Genomic DNA, 13,628 nt, shown 5'->3' with positions numbered 1-13,628 from the left:
GACTTTAAAAAAGAAGTCACAATTTCGTGCACTACAAATAGAATGAAAGAAAATAGTAGTCATCAAATCCACACAGTCTGTATGTAATGAATATGATATGATGTAACCAATGATTTTAAAAATCATTGATGTAACTGTTCTATTGGTAGCAAACAGAAAACACAGAAAAGTGTTTTTAACTTTAATTTCAAACGGAAACAGAACGATATGTTCAATTACCTTCAAAATTTAAATCATGACGCAAAGTTTCTCAAAGCAAAGTTTTATTAGTTAAAATGTAACTTTTCTAAATATTTGTCAACATTAACTACATGACGCAATTTGTCATCATCACGGTTGAGTAGTTATATAAACGTGTGGCAAATTTGCTCGCAATGTATGTGGTGTTCACTGTTCAGTTAAGCACTTCAGTTTGAGTGTGACACAAAATAATTTAATAACAACACAGTCAACATATGTATTAAGATTTTTAACAATATTATTGGTTACAGTAAGAGGGTATTATTTACTATTGCTGTGGTTTAAATTTGTCAAAGGAGAAGCAATGGCTGAAGGCGTGCAACAAGAAGTAAAAGAGTTAACACTTGGTAATTCTAAACAAGATGGTGTAACAGTTGATAACAAATGAACTACTTTTATTACGTAACAAGCAGTTAAAATAAACAGAAATATTTGTAAATTAACCTTCAGAAGTACTTTGCATTTTGGTTTGGTCCTTCAGTTCACTTAGAATGTTTAAAAGACCGTTTTTAACATTTATGTAATTGTAAACATACTCATGTAGATGTTGCTCAACCACAGCAAACAAAATATCTGTTTGTTAAGTTATAGAAATAAAAACCTTGGTTTATAACTGACTGTAAATTCATATTTTTGTCAGGTTTTCTGATTTTGGTTGACACTAATGGTTTGACTCAAGACTAACTCACTGCTTAGGGATTTATTTTTTTTTGAAGCAAAAAATTTATATGTATTAAGCTTTGGATTAGCAACATACTGCATATAAGTCAATCTTAAAATGACCCCATTTATAAAGCAAGTTTGTTTAAGGTTATGTTGCACAGCATATTCTATAGTCAATATCTAGATGACAAATGTAATACTTTCGTTCATTTTGCCTGTGCCACTTTTTCCATACCATTGTAGTTATTTTTTCCAGCACCAACAATTAAAGAAATTAAAACATGTAATTTTACTTTAGAAGAGTTATACACCAGTGAAAAACATGGATGTGATCAGACAGGAGATGGAACTGCATCAAAACCTTTTAAAACTGTAATGACTGCAATGCTAGCATATGGAAAAGAACCTTTTCCACAAATTTATGTGGATGGGAAAAGTGATGAAAAGGTATAGAGGGATGGTTGCAAAAACAAGCCCTATCTACTATTTGAACATTTTATTGTGACTTTATGATCTAAAACAAGCCATGTATGCGGAATAATGTTTCAGGAATAGACTTTGTAATTACCAAACAGTTAGTGCACCCAAATATGGATAAGTTACAAGGGTCGAGAGGATTAAGTAGGGTTTGAGATTAAAAAATGATTTTAGTTTGATTAGTATTATCATGTATGATTATAACTAAACACTGTGTGTCAGTTAAATAAACTGCTACAAGCTTCTGTCTAAGTTAAATTTAAAACTTGACATATGATTAGAAATTTGAACCATTTTTTTTTTTAAAACCAAGACATGTGATTAGAAATATGAACCAATTGCAAAAGCTCAACTCAAAAAGCAAGTTAAGCTTTTTGGAGCAGAACAACGAAAAAGTCAAGCCAGGAAGGTAATTGAATATGACAATTTGTTGCATGTATTGATTAGTGTTTTGTTAACATACAAAAATTATCATTGTATCTTAACAAAAAACTTGACACAGGTAAAGGAACAAGAAGATGCAGAGAGAAGAGAGAAAAACTTAGAGGAAGCCAAGCAAGTTACAATTAGTGAGGATAAATCCCTTCCCACAGCAATAAAGGTCAATGACATAACAGAACAAATTTGGTGCTTATTGGCAAAATAATTTACTAACAAACCTTGGCTTGGTGTTATGTGATAATAACAGCTTTATTATTTCGGGCTGCCCAAAATTAAGACAAAGCTTGCCTAAAAGACAACTTGCTCTAACCCAGTGGTTCCCAACCTGGGGTTCGCGGACCCCTAAGGGGTCCGTGAGATGGTTTTAGGGGGTCCGTGGAGGTAAATATTTTTAGTACTATTAACCAACATTAAAGTATTTTTAAGTTTCCAAACCATTTTTTAAATCTTGCATGCGAGTGCAAACTGTTTATTGGACCTTTGGTTTAGAAACAAGCACGTTTTTGTGATTGTTACCTCCATTGTGACATCACAACACACACGGACAATAGTTCTTTGTTTCAAGATTTGTACACCAGAAAATTTGACTGCTACAGCACAGAACTTCATTGAGATTTAAGGTCTGTGAAGGTTAAAATAAAATGCTGCCCCCAAAAGCGAAATTATAATACCGTATAATGCAAGAAACATGAAAAAGAAAAAGCGGTAAATTAGGTTGGGGGTCCGCTGACCCATGAAATTTATAAAAGGGGTACGTGACTACAAAAAGGTTGGGAACTACTGCTCTAACCACTGTTAAAACCTGGATAGCAGCATTGAAACTTATATATTTTTGAAGGGTATTAAAAGCATTTGCTTTGTCCTATTGTCAAGTACTCTGATTTTTACTTTTGTTACATATAGATTAGAATTTTAGAAGGTGAAAAGCATCGAGATGAAAGGGTAAAAGTGTCTGGTTGGGTTCATCGCTTACGACGCCAAGGTAGGTTAAGTTTGGTTTACAAGACTGTGAAAACCAAAAATTTTGGTTGATGAATAAATAAACAACTAGTTATCAACCAAATTTGAAAAAAACTTTATGATGACAATTACAAAAAAGTAAATTATTTTTTTGCATTTGCTAAATGCTTGTTATGTGTATGTATACATATACGTAGATATATGTTTTTGTAACAGGAAAGACCTTATTGTTTGTGGTGCTGAGGGATGGCACAGGTTACTTGCAAGCAATTCTCAGTGACAAGCTGTGTCAAACTTACAATGCCCTGATGCTGAGCCCAGAAAGCACTGTCACATTATATGGAACAATTACTAAAGTGCCTGAGGGAAAATCGGTGTGTGACTAGTAGTTGTGTTGGTACTGGTAAATTTTATTCAATGTATGTAACTTAACAGGCACCTGGAGGACATGAGCTTGTATGTGATTATTGGGAATTGGTCGGATTGGCGCCACCTGGAGGAATTGAGAACGTTCTTAACCAGGTAATCGGACAACAAAACTTTGTGTTTGACTCCTTTTTGTAATCAGGTTTAAATATCAAATCAGGGTTGCACAACCTGCTTACTCAAAGACTAATTTAGGCTGTTTTTAAACCAAGCCTATTTAACTTCTACACTTCTTGCCGATACTTATTTTGCTTTTCACTGTATTTCAGGATGCCGATGTTGACATCAAACTTGACAACAGACATTTAGTAATTCGTGGTGAAAAGACTTCAAAAATTCTGCGAGTTCGCTCTTATTTAATGCAGGCATTTAGAGACCATTACTTTGAACGTGGTTACTATGAGGTTTGTTTTTATTTAGAGACTAATACTTTGAACGTGGTTACTGCTGTTTATTGTTGTATGTGCTTCAGGGAAGACGGGTTACATGTTCGAGCTTGATTCGGGCCTATCGTGACACTCGGCCACATTCATGTCATATCGTTTTCAACATTATATATTATACCAGAGTTAAGACGGCCATGTTTTTGTGGTAATCTAGTTTGGTAACCTAACTTTTAAGGTTAATTTTTGACCTTGTATTTTCCAGTACGAATCCAATTTCGCGTTCAATACTGTGGTACAATCGATGCCACACACAATAACCTAAGATTCAAACAAACCCACCATGCTTATCTTCTACCATAGGTTACACCGCCGTGTTTAGTGCAAACTCAATGCGAAGGCGGTTCTACGTTGTTTAAGTTGGATTTCTTTGGCGAGCAAGCTTACTTAACCCAATCATCCCAACTTTACCTGGAAACTTGTCTCCCGTCGCTAGGTGATGTCTTCTGCCTTGCCGAATCTTACCGCGCAGAACAAAGTCGGACAAGACGCCATTTAGCCGAGTAAGTAATAATATCAACAAGTGTTATTTCTGGTGGTAACTTTTGATTGCCATTTTTATCAGATACACGCACGTCGAAGCAGAATGCCCATTTATCAGTTTCGATGATTTGCTGGATCGACTCGAAGATTTAATCGCAGATGTTGTTGACAAAGTTTTGAAATCGCCAGCTGGAGAGCTTGTCAAAGATCTCAACCCGGTATTGTAATCTCGTTCTTGTTGCATTAAGGCAGTTAGTCGGCTAGTCCACATTTTGCTCGCTACTTTCATAGGTGCTTAACTGTTTTTATTTTATTTTTTCAGAATTTCGTGCCACCAAAACGGCCGTTCAGAAGGATGGATTATTCTGAAGCTATCAAATATTTACGCGAAAATGAAATCAAGAAAGAAGATGGTACGCTAAAAAACACATTTTTAACGGATAATAAGCATGTGTTGCATGACCGATTGTCTTGACTAAGAGAAACTCGATGTCAATAATGTATGATCAAAGTTTTGATTAAAAAGCTAGTGTTTTGTTTCAAGGTATGTAACAAACTGTGTAAAATAAAAACAGACCCTTTAAACCAGGGGTCGGCAACCTACGGCCCGCGGGCCACATTCGGCCCTCCAAGCAAAATTATCCGGCCCGCGACCCCTTTAGAAACTTCCCACATTACATCCGTTGTTGTTATTGTTTTATCACAATTGTTTTTCTTGCAAAAAAAACAACAACGATGTGATTCAAGCTCCCTAATTAGCGGTGGGTCGCTAATACTTTGTACCACAACCGGCGAAAAGTGGTCCAACGCCCCTCGATCCAAATTACAGAAAACAACTACTTAACACCATATGCTAAAATCACCTCGGTGCTCTCAGTTCAACATAATACTTCATTCGAATTCAGCAATTTAAACTTTCATTGTCGTGACTGTTTTTTATTTATTGTCGTGGTGGGCAGTTTTATCGCTTAAATCGAGTTTTTGTAATTACAAGTGTTAAAAAGATTTAGGAATTAAAGTACCGGTAATTTCGCCGGATTGTATTTCAATTTTCTTTCATTTTTGCGATGCCGGCTGCTTTGCCAAATAAACGTTGCCAAATACCGGGACAACCCAATCAAAATAAGCTGCTTTCGGGAGTTCCAACACCATGACTAGAATTAAACGCAATTTAATAAGAAAAAAGAATACGGCCCGCCGCGACTTGTCAAATCTCAGTTTTGGCCCGCTGTATGCAAAAGGTTTCCGACCCCTGCTTTAAACCTTTTTATACATTTGTGATAAAGTCAGTGTGATATTCGTCTAACTTGCATTTTTTACATTGTAAATGTTATTAACTTATAGACACGTACTATGAATTCGGTGAGGATATTCCTGAAATGCCCGAGCGCCGCATGACAGATAAAATCAACGAACCAATTCTGTTGTGCCGATTTCCTGCTCAAATCAAGTCTTTCTACATGCAGAGGTGCCCCGAGGACAGAAGGTTAACGGAGTCGGTAAATTTTGTCAAATTATTTTACCTCGTTTCTTTGTCTGTTGTTGATTTGCGTTACCGGTGGTCAATTGTTTCTGACCAATATATTACATAAAGTTATTCAAGCTTTGATGGAATACCACAAGCGTTTAACTGTTTGTTTCCAGGTTTAAATTTGTCAGCATTTTTACTTCGGACAAACAAGTTGTGCTATAAAACCATATCTTACAAGAGCTTGATCTAATGCAGCTTTGATATAACTTGTACATTAAAATATATATACTGACCGCAAAGCATTGATTAACATTCATTTTCTAGATGCGTCGTTTCTAAAATTGGTCGAAACGAAAAAAGACTTTTGGTTTTCATATTGCAAATCAATGAGACTTAACCGTCCAATTGTTAAAGTGTTTTTGTGCCTAAGTTTAGCCTAGAAAACTACACGTTTTACTATTTTCTTTAGCAGGACTATCCATCTAACGCACTTAGTGTTACTTCAAACCGATTCAGTTTACTTTAAGTTAAACGTATTGTAAAAGTACACGATTATGTGCCTTTCGCATGAAAAATCTCTACTCGGCTGCGAAACCTTTGTCTTCTGTGTGGTGTATCCTTTCATATGCAAAACGCAATTTTTTTTGATTTTTTCTCCAGGTCGATGTATTAATGCCGAATGTTGGGGAGATAGTTGGGGGATCAATGAGGATGAACGACCATGCTGAACTAATGGAAGCTTATAAAATAGAGGGTGTCGATCCAAGCAAGTACTACTGGTACACTGATCAGGTAAGACAAAGCTAATTGTGATCCTTTGCTTAGTGAAAGTTTTCCTGGTTTAACTGATCCTAATCTCGATTTACCAAATTGTGTTCTATTGCAGCGCAAATTTGGTACCTGTCCTCATGGAGGTTATGGGTTAGGACTTGAACGATTGCTGACGTGGCTTTGTGATCAGTATCACATCCGGGACGTTTGTCTCTACCCTCGCTTCCTTGAACGCTGCAGTCCATAAATGTTGCCTTGAAAGCAGATTTTTGTGGGTTCTGTGCAGAAGTAGCTAGCAGCCCTGCTCTTTCTTTGGCGCAAACTACATTATTTAATATGGATCAATCGCAAATTTGCCTCCTTTCATTTTTAAAGTCCAGCGTTTGTTGCTAGGGAGAATTTTAGCAAATAGATGTTTGAATTCGTTATAAAATAAGGAGCGTTTGTTTTTTCATATATTCACTGACTAAACAATTAATTCAGATTGATGGTGTTGGCTGTGTTTACCGATATTTTTTACGTTAGCATGAGAATTTTATGTCATTGCGGCTTTTGATGTTTTGCCAATTAATGTGGTTGATCATTTCTTAGTTGTACAGTACTAGGCCTTTTGCACATAGGACACATGGATCTATGCACATTCCAGTTATTACCCATAAAAAGATCTTTCTAAGAGATTTGATTATCTGCATTTTACATGAAAAATTAGGTTGGACAGATCATGATTTTGTGAAAATCACGATTTGACTTTAATAGCGACCAGTTGTAACCAATTTTTTTCTTATTCTGCGATTTTTCTGAACTGCAATGACTTCTTTTCGATAGAAACAAGTGAGTTAAGTCATAGAAAGTATCTACTGCGCGTTGCGATTGAACTCTAGTCACTTACCGTTTCCTAGACAATGTGTTTTATTTAACGGTGTAAAACTTGATATTTGAGCAAGTAAACAACAATTTTCGTGTTGTTTGTGCTACGTTCGGACATTTGAGCATAAAAAAATTCTTGCCGCACGTTTCACCTTTCATGCTAACTGTCTGTAAATTCATGTGATAATGTCTATGAAGAAAAGTTTCTTGCATGTTTGCGTTTACGCTTAGGCTGCGACAAACGTATGACTCGTTTAATTTTCAAATATGCGACATCTAAAACGAGCAAACCCTGAGGACTTGAAATATTGGGTGTGTTGATATACTATGAAACACGGTTGGTTACAAACAAGAAAGTTACTTCCGAAATGCGACAAAACACAGAAGTTCTCTAGCATAGCCACTAGCGGTCCACTTAGCAGAGGCTAGAAGTCGCTGTTCACTTTGTGTAGAGCAGTGGTTCTCAGGTAAGCACTTTTTTCCAAGGAATGCAGCCTGACTACGGTAACTATAGCCAGGTGATTGTTTCCGTCATGGTAGTTGGTTTCAATTTGGCGCGTGGTGATACCGGTTTTGTTGCTTCTTGTTATAATGTGACATGTAGTCTGCAGTCTGCACCAACTATTTTTGTTAAAAAAACTTTACGGATAACATTTTGAATTGTAATTTATTTTGCGCAAAGTCGCGAACATCGTCTGCAACCTGTTTAATATCACACAATGTATTTTTGTTTGTTTTTTTAGAAAGACTGTAGCCTATAAAGAACAGCTACACTGTACTATAGTTTACAAAAATTTTAAAATATTTTATAGTATACTAAAATAGTATAATACAGGTCATGTGCCCTTTAAGTCTACAGCATCAAGTCAGCCACTGGTGAAAGCATTTGGTTCTGATGGGCGAAACCTTTTTTCCTGACTGACATGCCATGACCATCACCATTGGGAACATATTGCTCAACTTTAACAATTTTGCTTGCCAATTACAAAAGCAACAAAATGGTGTTGAAATCAGGGACAAGAAATCAACCAATAAGTGTGAGGTAGGTATCAGATGGCAGAACACAAACATATTTTTTGTGTCAGATTAAGAACAGACATAAATAACAGAAACTTCACAAGTTAACAGAAAAAAACCCTAATTTTTGAAAGGATTTTGCTTCATTAAAAATGTCCAGTTAACCAAAGACCCCTGCCTTAAAAAATGAATACTCACTCAAAATAGTACATACTGTGTTCCTCATAAAAACTTAACTTTTAGTTACTAATTTAGAAAGTTCAGGTTTTTACATCAATATTGATTCTGAATTTATAAACAGATCTCATAAACAAGTAAAAGATGCTTCTTGCAATGAGGTGATGTTTACACAAGATGATAGCATCAACAAGAAATTTGGTCAGTTACTATTGTCATCCAGTGAGTGCATGGTGTTTATGACTGAAAAAAGTGCAACTTCTAGAAATACTTAAAAACATTTTTTTTCTATTTTCTAATACAGATTTTGTTGGTTGCAGACTTGCAGTACACTTTCTTTCTGTGCAACCCACTCTCACATAAAATCTCCAGCATGCACGCCTGTGTTATCGGGCTGATAATTGTGCGCAGGTATTTTTGCAGTGTATATGGCTATACTAAATTTTCTTCCAATGTACAAAATTTATTGCTCATACAATATGTAAATCTGTTGCCATGGTAGTTTTATTTTTGTTGAAAAGGTTTAGTATTTCTTTAGCAATGTCTACATCAGGGGTTCTTAACCAAGGGTTCTCGTACCCCCAAGGGGTGTGAGAACTGTTCCTAGGGGGTGCGGGGATGCTGAATCATTAAGGTTGGTTAGATCTATTCTATATAATTAAGAAACCCAGGGGGGTGCAAAAAAAAGAAAAAAAGGTTAAGAACCACTGGTCTACATTCTACAGGCAGTCAGAATAAAGATTACATATTGTCTGGGTGTTGGTTATTACCCATTGATAAATTAATCATTTCTCCAACCAATTAGAACTTGGTTGTCGAATACAGTAGTACAAACATTTTTTTTTTCTTGTATGATATTTACCACAAATGACATTTGAAGATAGTTTATATAATGGAAGCTGTTTTTATGCATGCTGAGTGCAGATTTTTTTCTTGGTACTATTGGGTTATTTTTACATTTTGTGAGGAAGACTCAGTTAAGGTTTAATTAACATCAGGAGCTAAATATACCAATAACTTGAGGTTTTTGTTCTAATTGACAAACCTGTCACATCTTTCAGCAAATGTGTTTTTGGTATTTTTGTTGGTAAAAACCTTCTCACTACGGTCAAATTTTACTGTAACTATTTCAATCAAATTGTATACTTTCAGTTTAATATTGTAATAAAAATGAATATTCCTTATTTTCTTTCTGAAGTTTTTGAAAAACTGATGTTTGTTTATTGATTCATTTACAATACAATTTCAAAATCAATATGATTACCTAATTTGCCTTTTTAATGATAGTCACAGGCTTGTACTCCATATAACTAAAGGACTCATATTTTATGTGTGTTTAATTTATGAATAAAACAGCCTTTTGCAATGCACTGGCACAAACAGTAAAATGTTACAAAACAGAAATGTGAAAGAGAATGTGAAACATGGATTTTTTTGTTCAAAACAAAAATATGGCTTCTGTAATTACAATTGTATGATTAAATGCTTTTTTAAGAAAATCGCAAACATGTTTGCTTCAAACTAGCCAGTAAACTGTGTTTTATGTTAGGATATTAATGCATGATCAAAACATTGTGTATGGTGTAGTAGGTTCTGGGTGGAGTTTATACCAAAAATAAAAAGGCATTTGCACAGCTTTGTGGTCTTCATTTCTCAGAAAAAGTTTCCATTTAAAAAGGGAGAACAGTTCCGTTTTGTTAGTCATTTAAGTCGCAATATGGCTGGGTCTCCCAACTGTGTTAAAAATTCGATGTTGAATAAAATAGTTCGAGTATATATATTAAAAAAACAGGACAGTGAAGTTCACGAGTAGGAGCAAAACTTCATCAGAATCAACCCTAACATTGAATCTTTTATATGGGAGTGTTTATACGCATTTAATGTTTAATAAGTACCTCAAACTCCTTTTGAGAGCGTACACAATATAACTTACCTACCTAAAACCAAGAACACAAACTGGCGCCAGTTTGTTTACAACGGTATGTGACGTCATAATGCGTACATTTTTATTCATGGTAGTCAGGCTGCATTCCTTGGAAAAAAGTGCTTACCTGGTTCTCAAACTTATGATTTTTGTTGTCACAACGATCCCTTTGCAATTTTTTTGATCAATCGCAGTCTAAGCCAAATATACATATGAATCGTAAAATTGAAATTTAGTTTATTACTTGCAAAAGTTTTACTACAACAACATGCGGGCTGAATTATTTTTTGTTTCTTGCGTGGGAATGTTTTCGGAGCAATTTGTCACGTGACGATTAAAACAATATAAAATTGTGCGCGAACAATCGCCTCTTGTTTTGTTACTTTTAAAGTTTAAAATAAAGCAAAGGACCACTTTCTTGTCACAAGACAGACTGAAACAGTATCAAGGTCTGATACTACTTAAGATTTTGAAATGCCCAAAGCTCATCGCCGTCCTTCTGAACTCGCTTGGCGTACCACAGTTTGAGAACCGCTGACGTAAATCTACTAAGATAAGAACTTTCAACAGACCATGATTTGTTTCGATAGCTCTAACCAGGGAGTCGAACCGGAACTGAACCCGAACCCGCGAACCGGTTTGAGCGGTTAATTTCATTAAACCCGAACCGCTAATTACGATTTTCTAAAAACCCGAACCGGAGTTGAACCCTATATTTTGTTTGGCGTTGGACCCGAACCGGAACTGAACCAGTAAAAAATGCAGTCTGTTTTATATTTTGCGATTTTTTTCTTCAAAATAGCGCACTTAAGAATACGCGAGATAACACTTATAGGGCGTGTCAAAAATAACAGTGCACGGTCAAAAATCTTGTGGGGTTTGATAAGGCCAAGAAGATGATAGATAGAATTAAATTGAAACGAATGAAAATTTGAACCGGTTTAAAAACCGCAAACCGGTTCGGACCGGATAATTTGCCCGAACCCGAAAATACACATTTTTAAAAACCTGAACCGAACCTTAAAAACAAAACGAAGTGAACCCGAACCGAACCTGAACCCGTATGACAAGCGGTTCGACTCCCTTACTCTAACCATCCGCATTTTCACAAAATTTGCTCTTTACGCCCCCATGTGAAAGCGAAGTTCTGATTCTCGTTATGGTGTTAGTAGCTCTGCCTGTATGTAAGTTCTTGTGTTAGTAGCTCTACCTAAAATATTCACAAATGCTCTTTGCGTCAACCCTCAGTATTTAGCAAACTCATATTGTGAGTGAACTGAAACCCCATATGCAACAGTTGAACACTTAGCTACACTTTAACTATCAACCACAGCTGTGACCAAGAAATGTTTCAAATTTAAACATTGTGTGACAACAAAACAACCTATAACTTAAGCAAGGATATCAAGGAAAATGGACTCTTATTGTTTACATTGAGTAATAAACTTCAAAGTCACTTGATAGTTTGCACTAAAAATATAGCTGTCGATCTCGGGAAAATGTTAAAACTCACCGTTTTTTTGATGTTGTAGGCTATTTTATTTCACTTGATAGATTAAAATGAGATTTTTTTCATTTTTTATTACGTTGCATGCCAACAAGCAAAAATTTTTGAAGATTCATGATTTGCTTGTGGAATAAGACTACATATAACCTGTTTATTTAGGCATTATAGGCGACGTTTAAGCTTAATTAAAAGACTTCTGAAAACACCTGAACAATTCGTAATTAGGTTGCTAAAAATACTGCAGTCAATATGACCTTATATAAAGCTGAAATTTTGGGAACATTTGTTGTTCAAATCCACATAGGTAGTGCTTGTATACTCCGGCCTTTTTCTAGCAATTTCGTTGATTTTCGTCCAGTCATGCTCTGAACAATTCCACAGTAATAATACTGGGATAGTTTTAGCTTGTCACCGTACCATAAGTAATTTTGCTTTTTACAACTAACGCTCGTCCTGGGGTCAAACAGCAGCCATGGGTATTTCCTATAGTGACGTGTTGGAAGAGGCCATTATAAATTTATGCTGTAACACTCCTATCTTTGTTTTTTGTGAATGTGCGTGACACGAACAGGGGGCAACGGATTTAGTCCAAAACCTATCTTCCTAATCCTATAATTTTGCGTGCGTCTTCTTGATCAATATTTATGTGAGAGTTACATAACATTTGTAGCTTTTAAGAGATCGCTTTACGTTTAAACCAGAAAAAATAGAATTACCATTTTGTATTGTCAAGTGCTGTGCGATAACTGGAGTTTCATAGATGCCATATATCAAACTGGGGTTCGCGGTCCTTTAGGGGTTCGTGAGGCAATTTTGGGGGACCGCGAAGCGGTTGAAGTAATTCTATAATCTTAATTAGCGTCAGTTTGTGCCACTGAATAAATTTGAATCAAATTAGAATTGAGAATCGACTGTCTCCATTGCTAAATAATAGCCTTTATTAAATGACAACTATCAAAAATGCAATTGTTCGCGCACAATTGTAATGCTTTTTGTCTTGTTTGTGATGTCACAAGTTGTCTTTGGATCATTATTATGCGCAATTTTGCATGACTAACTAAAATCCTGCAATCAACTTTCGTTTTTCAGAAATACACATTCCAGCTAAAGGACCGCGAGCCCGCGAAATAATGGCAAAAAGACCGTTTTGAAAAAATAATGTAAAAGTTTGAGAACCACTGTTTTAAGGTATCAAAGTTACAGGCAGTTTGATTAGAAAGTTTGCTGTAACAAATAATTGGAGTTAAAATTAAGTTTTTCAACTTCATTAGTTACTCTGCTCCTTTTAAGCTGCTCTAAGTCCGAGCCTTATGTTTTCTGATCTTTGGTGGTTTTTAATGTGTTAATTGGTCTGGAAAACAGATATTTTCGATTATGTGCAACGTGATGGATATTTGGCAATAATTTTACATCTAAACTTGGGTAATTTGCCAACAAAGTCGTTATATCGCACTGATTCAATCGCGCGGGCCATCAATTTTTCATGTTACGTCCGGAAATACGGATTACTCAATTTTACATAGACATGGTGCAATTAACACGACGAATAATACACGTAACTAATGTTTGGTCTGTCAGGTATTTATGTTTGTGGAACATATATAAACGCCAATGCATCCGACACATTGTTTGGTGGTTATGATACTAGGTACTTTTTGTGTGACACAATAACACGACTAGCGAATGAAATTAGTTCTCAAGTTTTCAAATTCAATCGGGTTTTTTTCACGAAGTACGTCTGGTTACATCAAAAACATTTTG

At 35.6% G+C, this 13,628-nt stretch overlaps 2 protein-coding genes and 1 long non-coding RNA gene across 7 annotated transcripts; 2 read left to right on the top strand and 1 right to left on the bottom strand.

The window, feature by feature from the left end:
• The first annotated feature begins 472 nt into the window (after window positions 1-472).
• LOC145231947 (asparagine--tRNA ligase, cytoplasmic-like) lies at window positions 473-7,386 on the top strand. Of its 2 annotated transcripts, none has more exons than XM_080096419.1 (14): window positions 473-587; window positions 1,205-1,350; window positions 1,706-1,789; window positions 1,883-1,981; window positions 2,725-2,803; window positions 2,998-3,155; window positions 3,217-3,303; window positions 3,477-3,611; window positions 3,954-4,153; window positions 4,216-4,351; window positions 4,456-4,546; window positions 5,478-5,632; window positions 6,265-6,396; window positions 6,491-7,386. In XM_080096419.1, the coding sequence occupies exons 1-14, from the start codon at window positions 545-547 to the stop codon at window positions 6,620-6,622; spliced, it is 1,677 nt and encodes a 558-aa protein (XP_079952545.1). In that variant the 5' UTR covers window positions 473-544; the 3' UTR covers window positions 6,623-7,386. The 2 variants fall into 2 exon arrangements, with proteins under 2 accessions (XP_079952545.1, XP_079952544.1); XM_080096418.1 differs by having other exon boundaries at window positions 1,202-1,350.
• Window positions 7,387-7,448: 62 nt separating this feature from the next.
• On the top strand, window positions 7,449-10,071 carry LOC145231948 (uncharacterized). Of its 4 annotated transcripts, none has more exons than XM_080096421.1 (3): window positions 7,449-8,284; window positions 8,561-8,637; window positions 8,757-10,071. In XM_080096421.1, the coding sequence occupies exons 1-3, from the start codon at window positions 8,241-8,243 to the stop codon at window positions 8,936-8,938; spliced, it is 303 nt and encodes a 100-aa protein (XP_079952547.1). In that variant the 5' UTR covers window positions 7,449-8,240; the 3' UTR covers window positions 8,939-10,071. The 4 variants fall into 4 exon arrangements, with proteins under 4 accessions (XP_079952547.1, XP_079952549.1, XP_079952546.1 ...); XM_080096423.1 differs by having other exon boundaries at window positions 8,741-10,071; XM_080096420.1 differs by having other exon boundaries at window positions 8,561-8,658.
• LOC145231952 (uncharacterized) lies at window positions 9,789-10,484 on the bottom strand. The gene is made up of 2 exons (XR_013860799.1): window positions 10,374-10,484; window positions 9,789-10,170 (listed from the first exon to the last, which is right to left on the bottom strand). It is a non-coding gene; the product is annotated as an uncharacterized LOC145231952 (long non-coding RNA).
• Window positions 10,485-13,628: the final 3,144 nt, after the last annotated feature.

This window comes from Phallusia mammillata, chromosome 6 (genome assembly GCF_965637545.1).
Source record: "Phallusia mammillata chromosome 6, kaPhaMamm4.hap1.1, whole genome shotgun sequence".
NCBI classification, from domain to species: domain Eukaryota; kingdom Metazoa; phylum Chordata; class Ascidiacea; order Phlebobranchia; family Ascidiidae; genus Phallusia; species Phallusia mammillata.
Note: the sequence above shows the minus strand (reverse complement) of the source record. Positions and strands in the feature narration are given on the sequence as shown.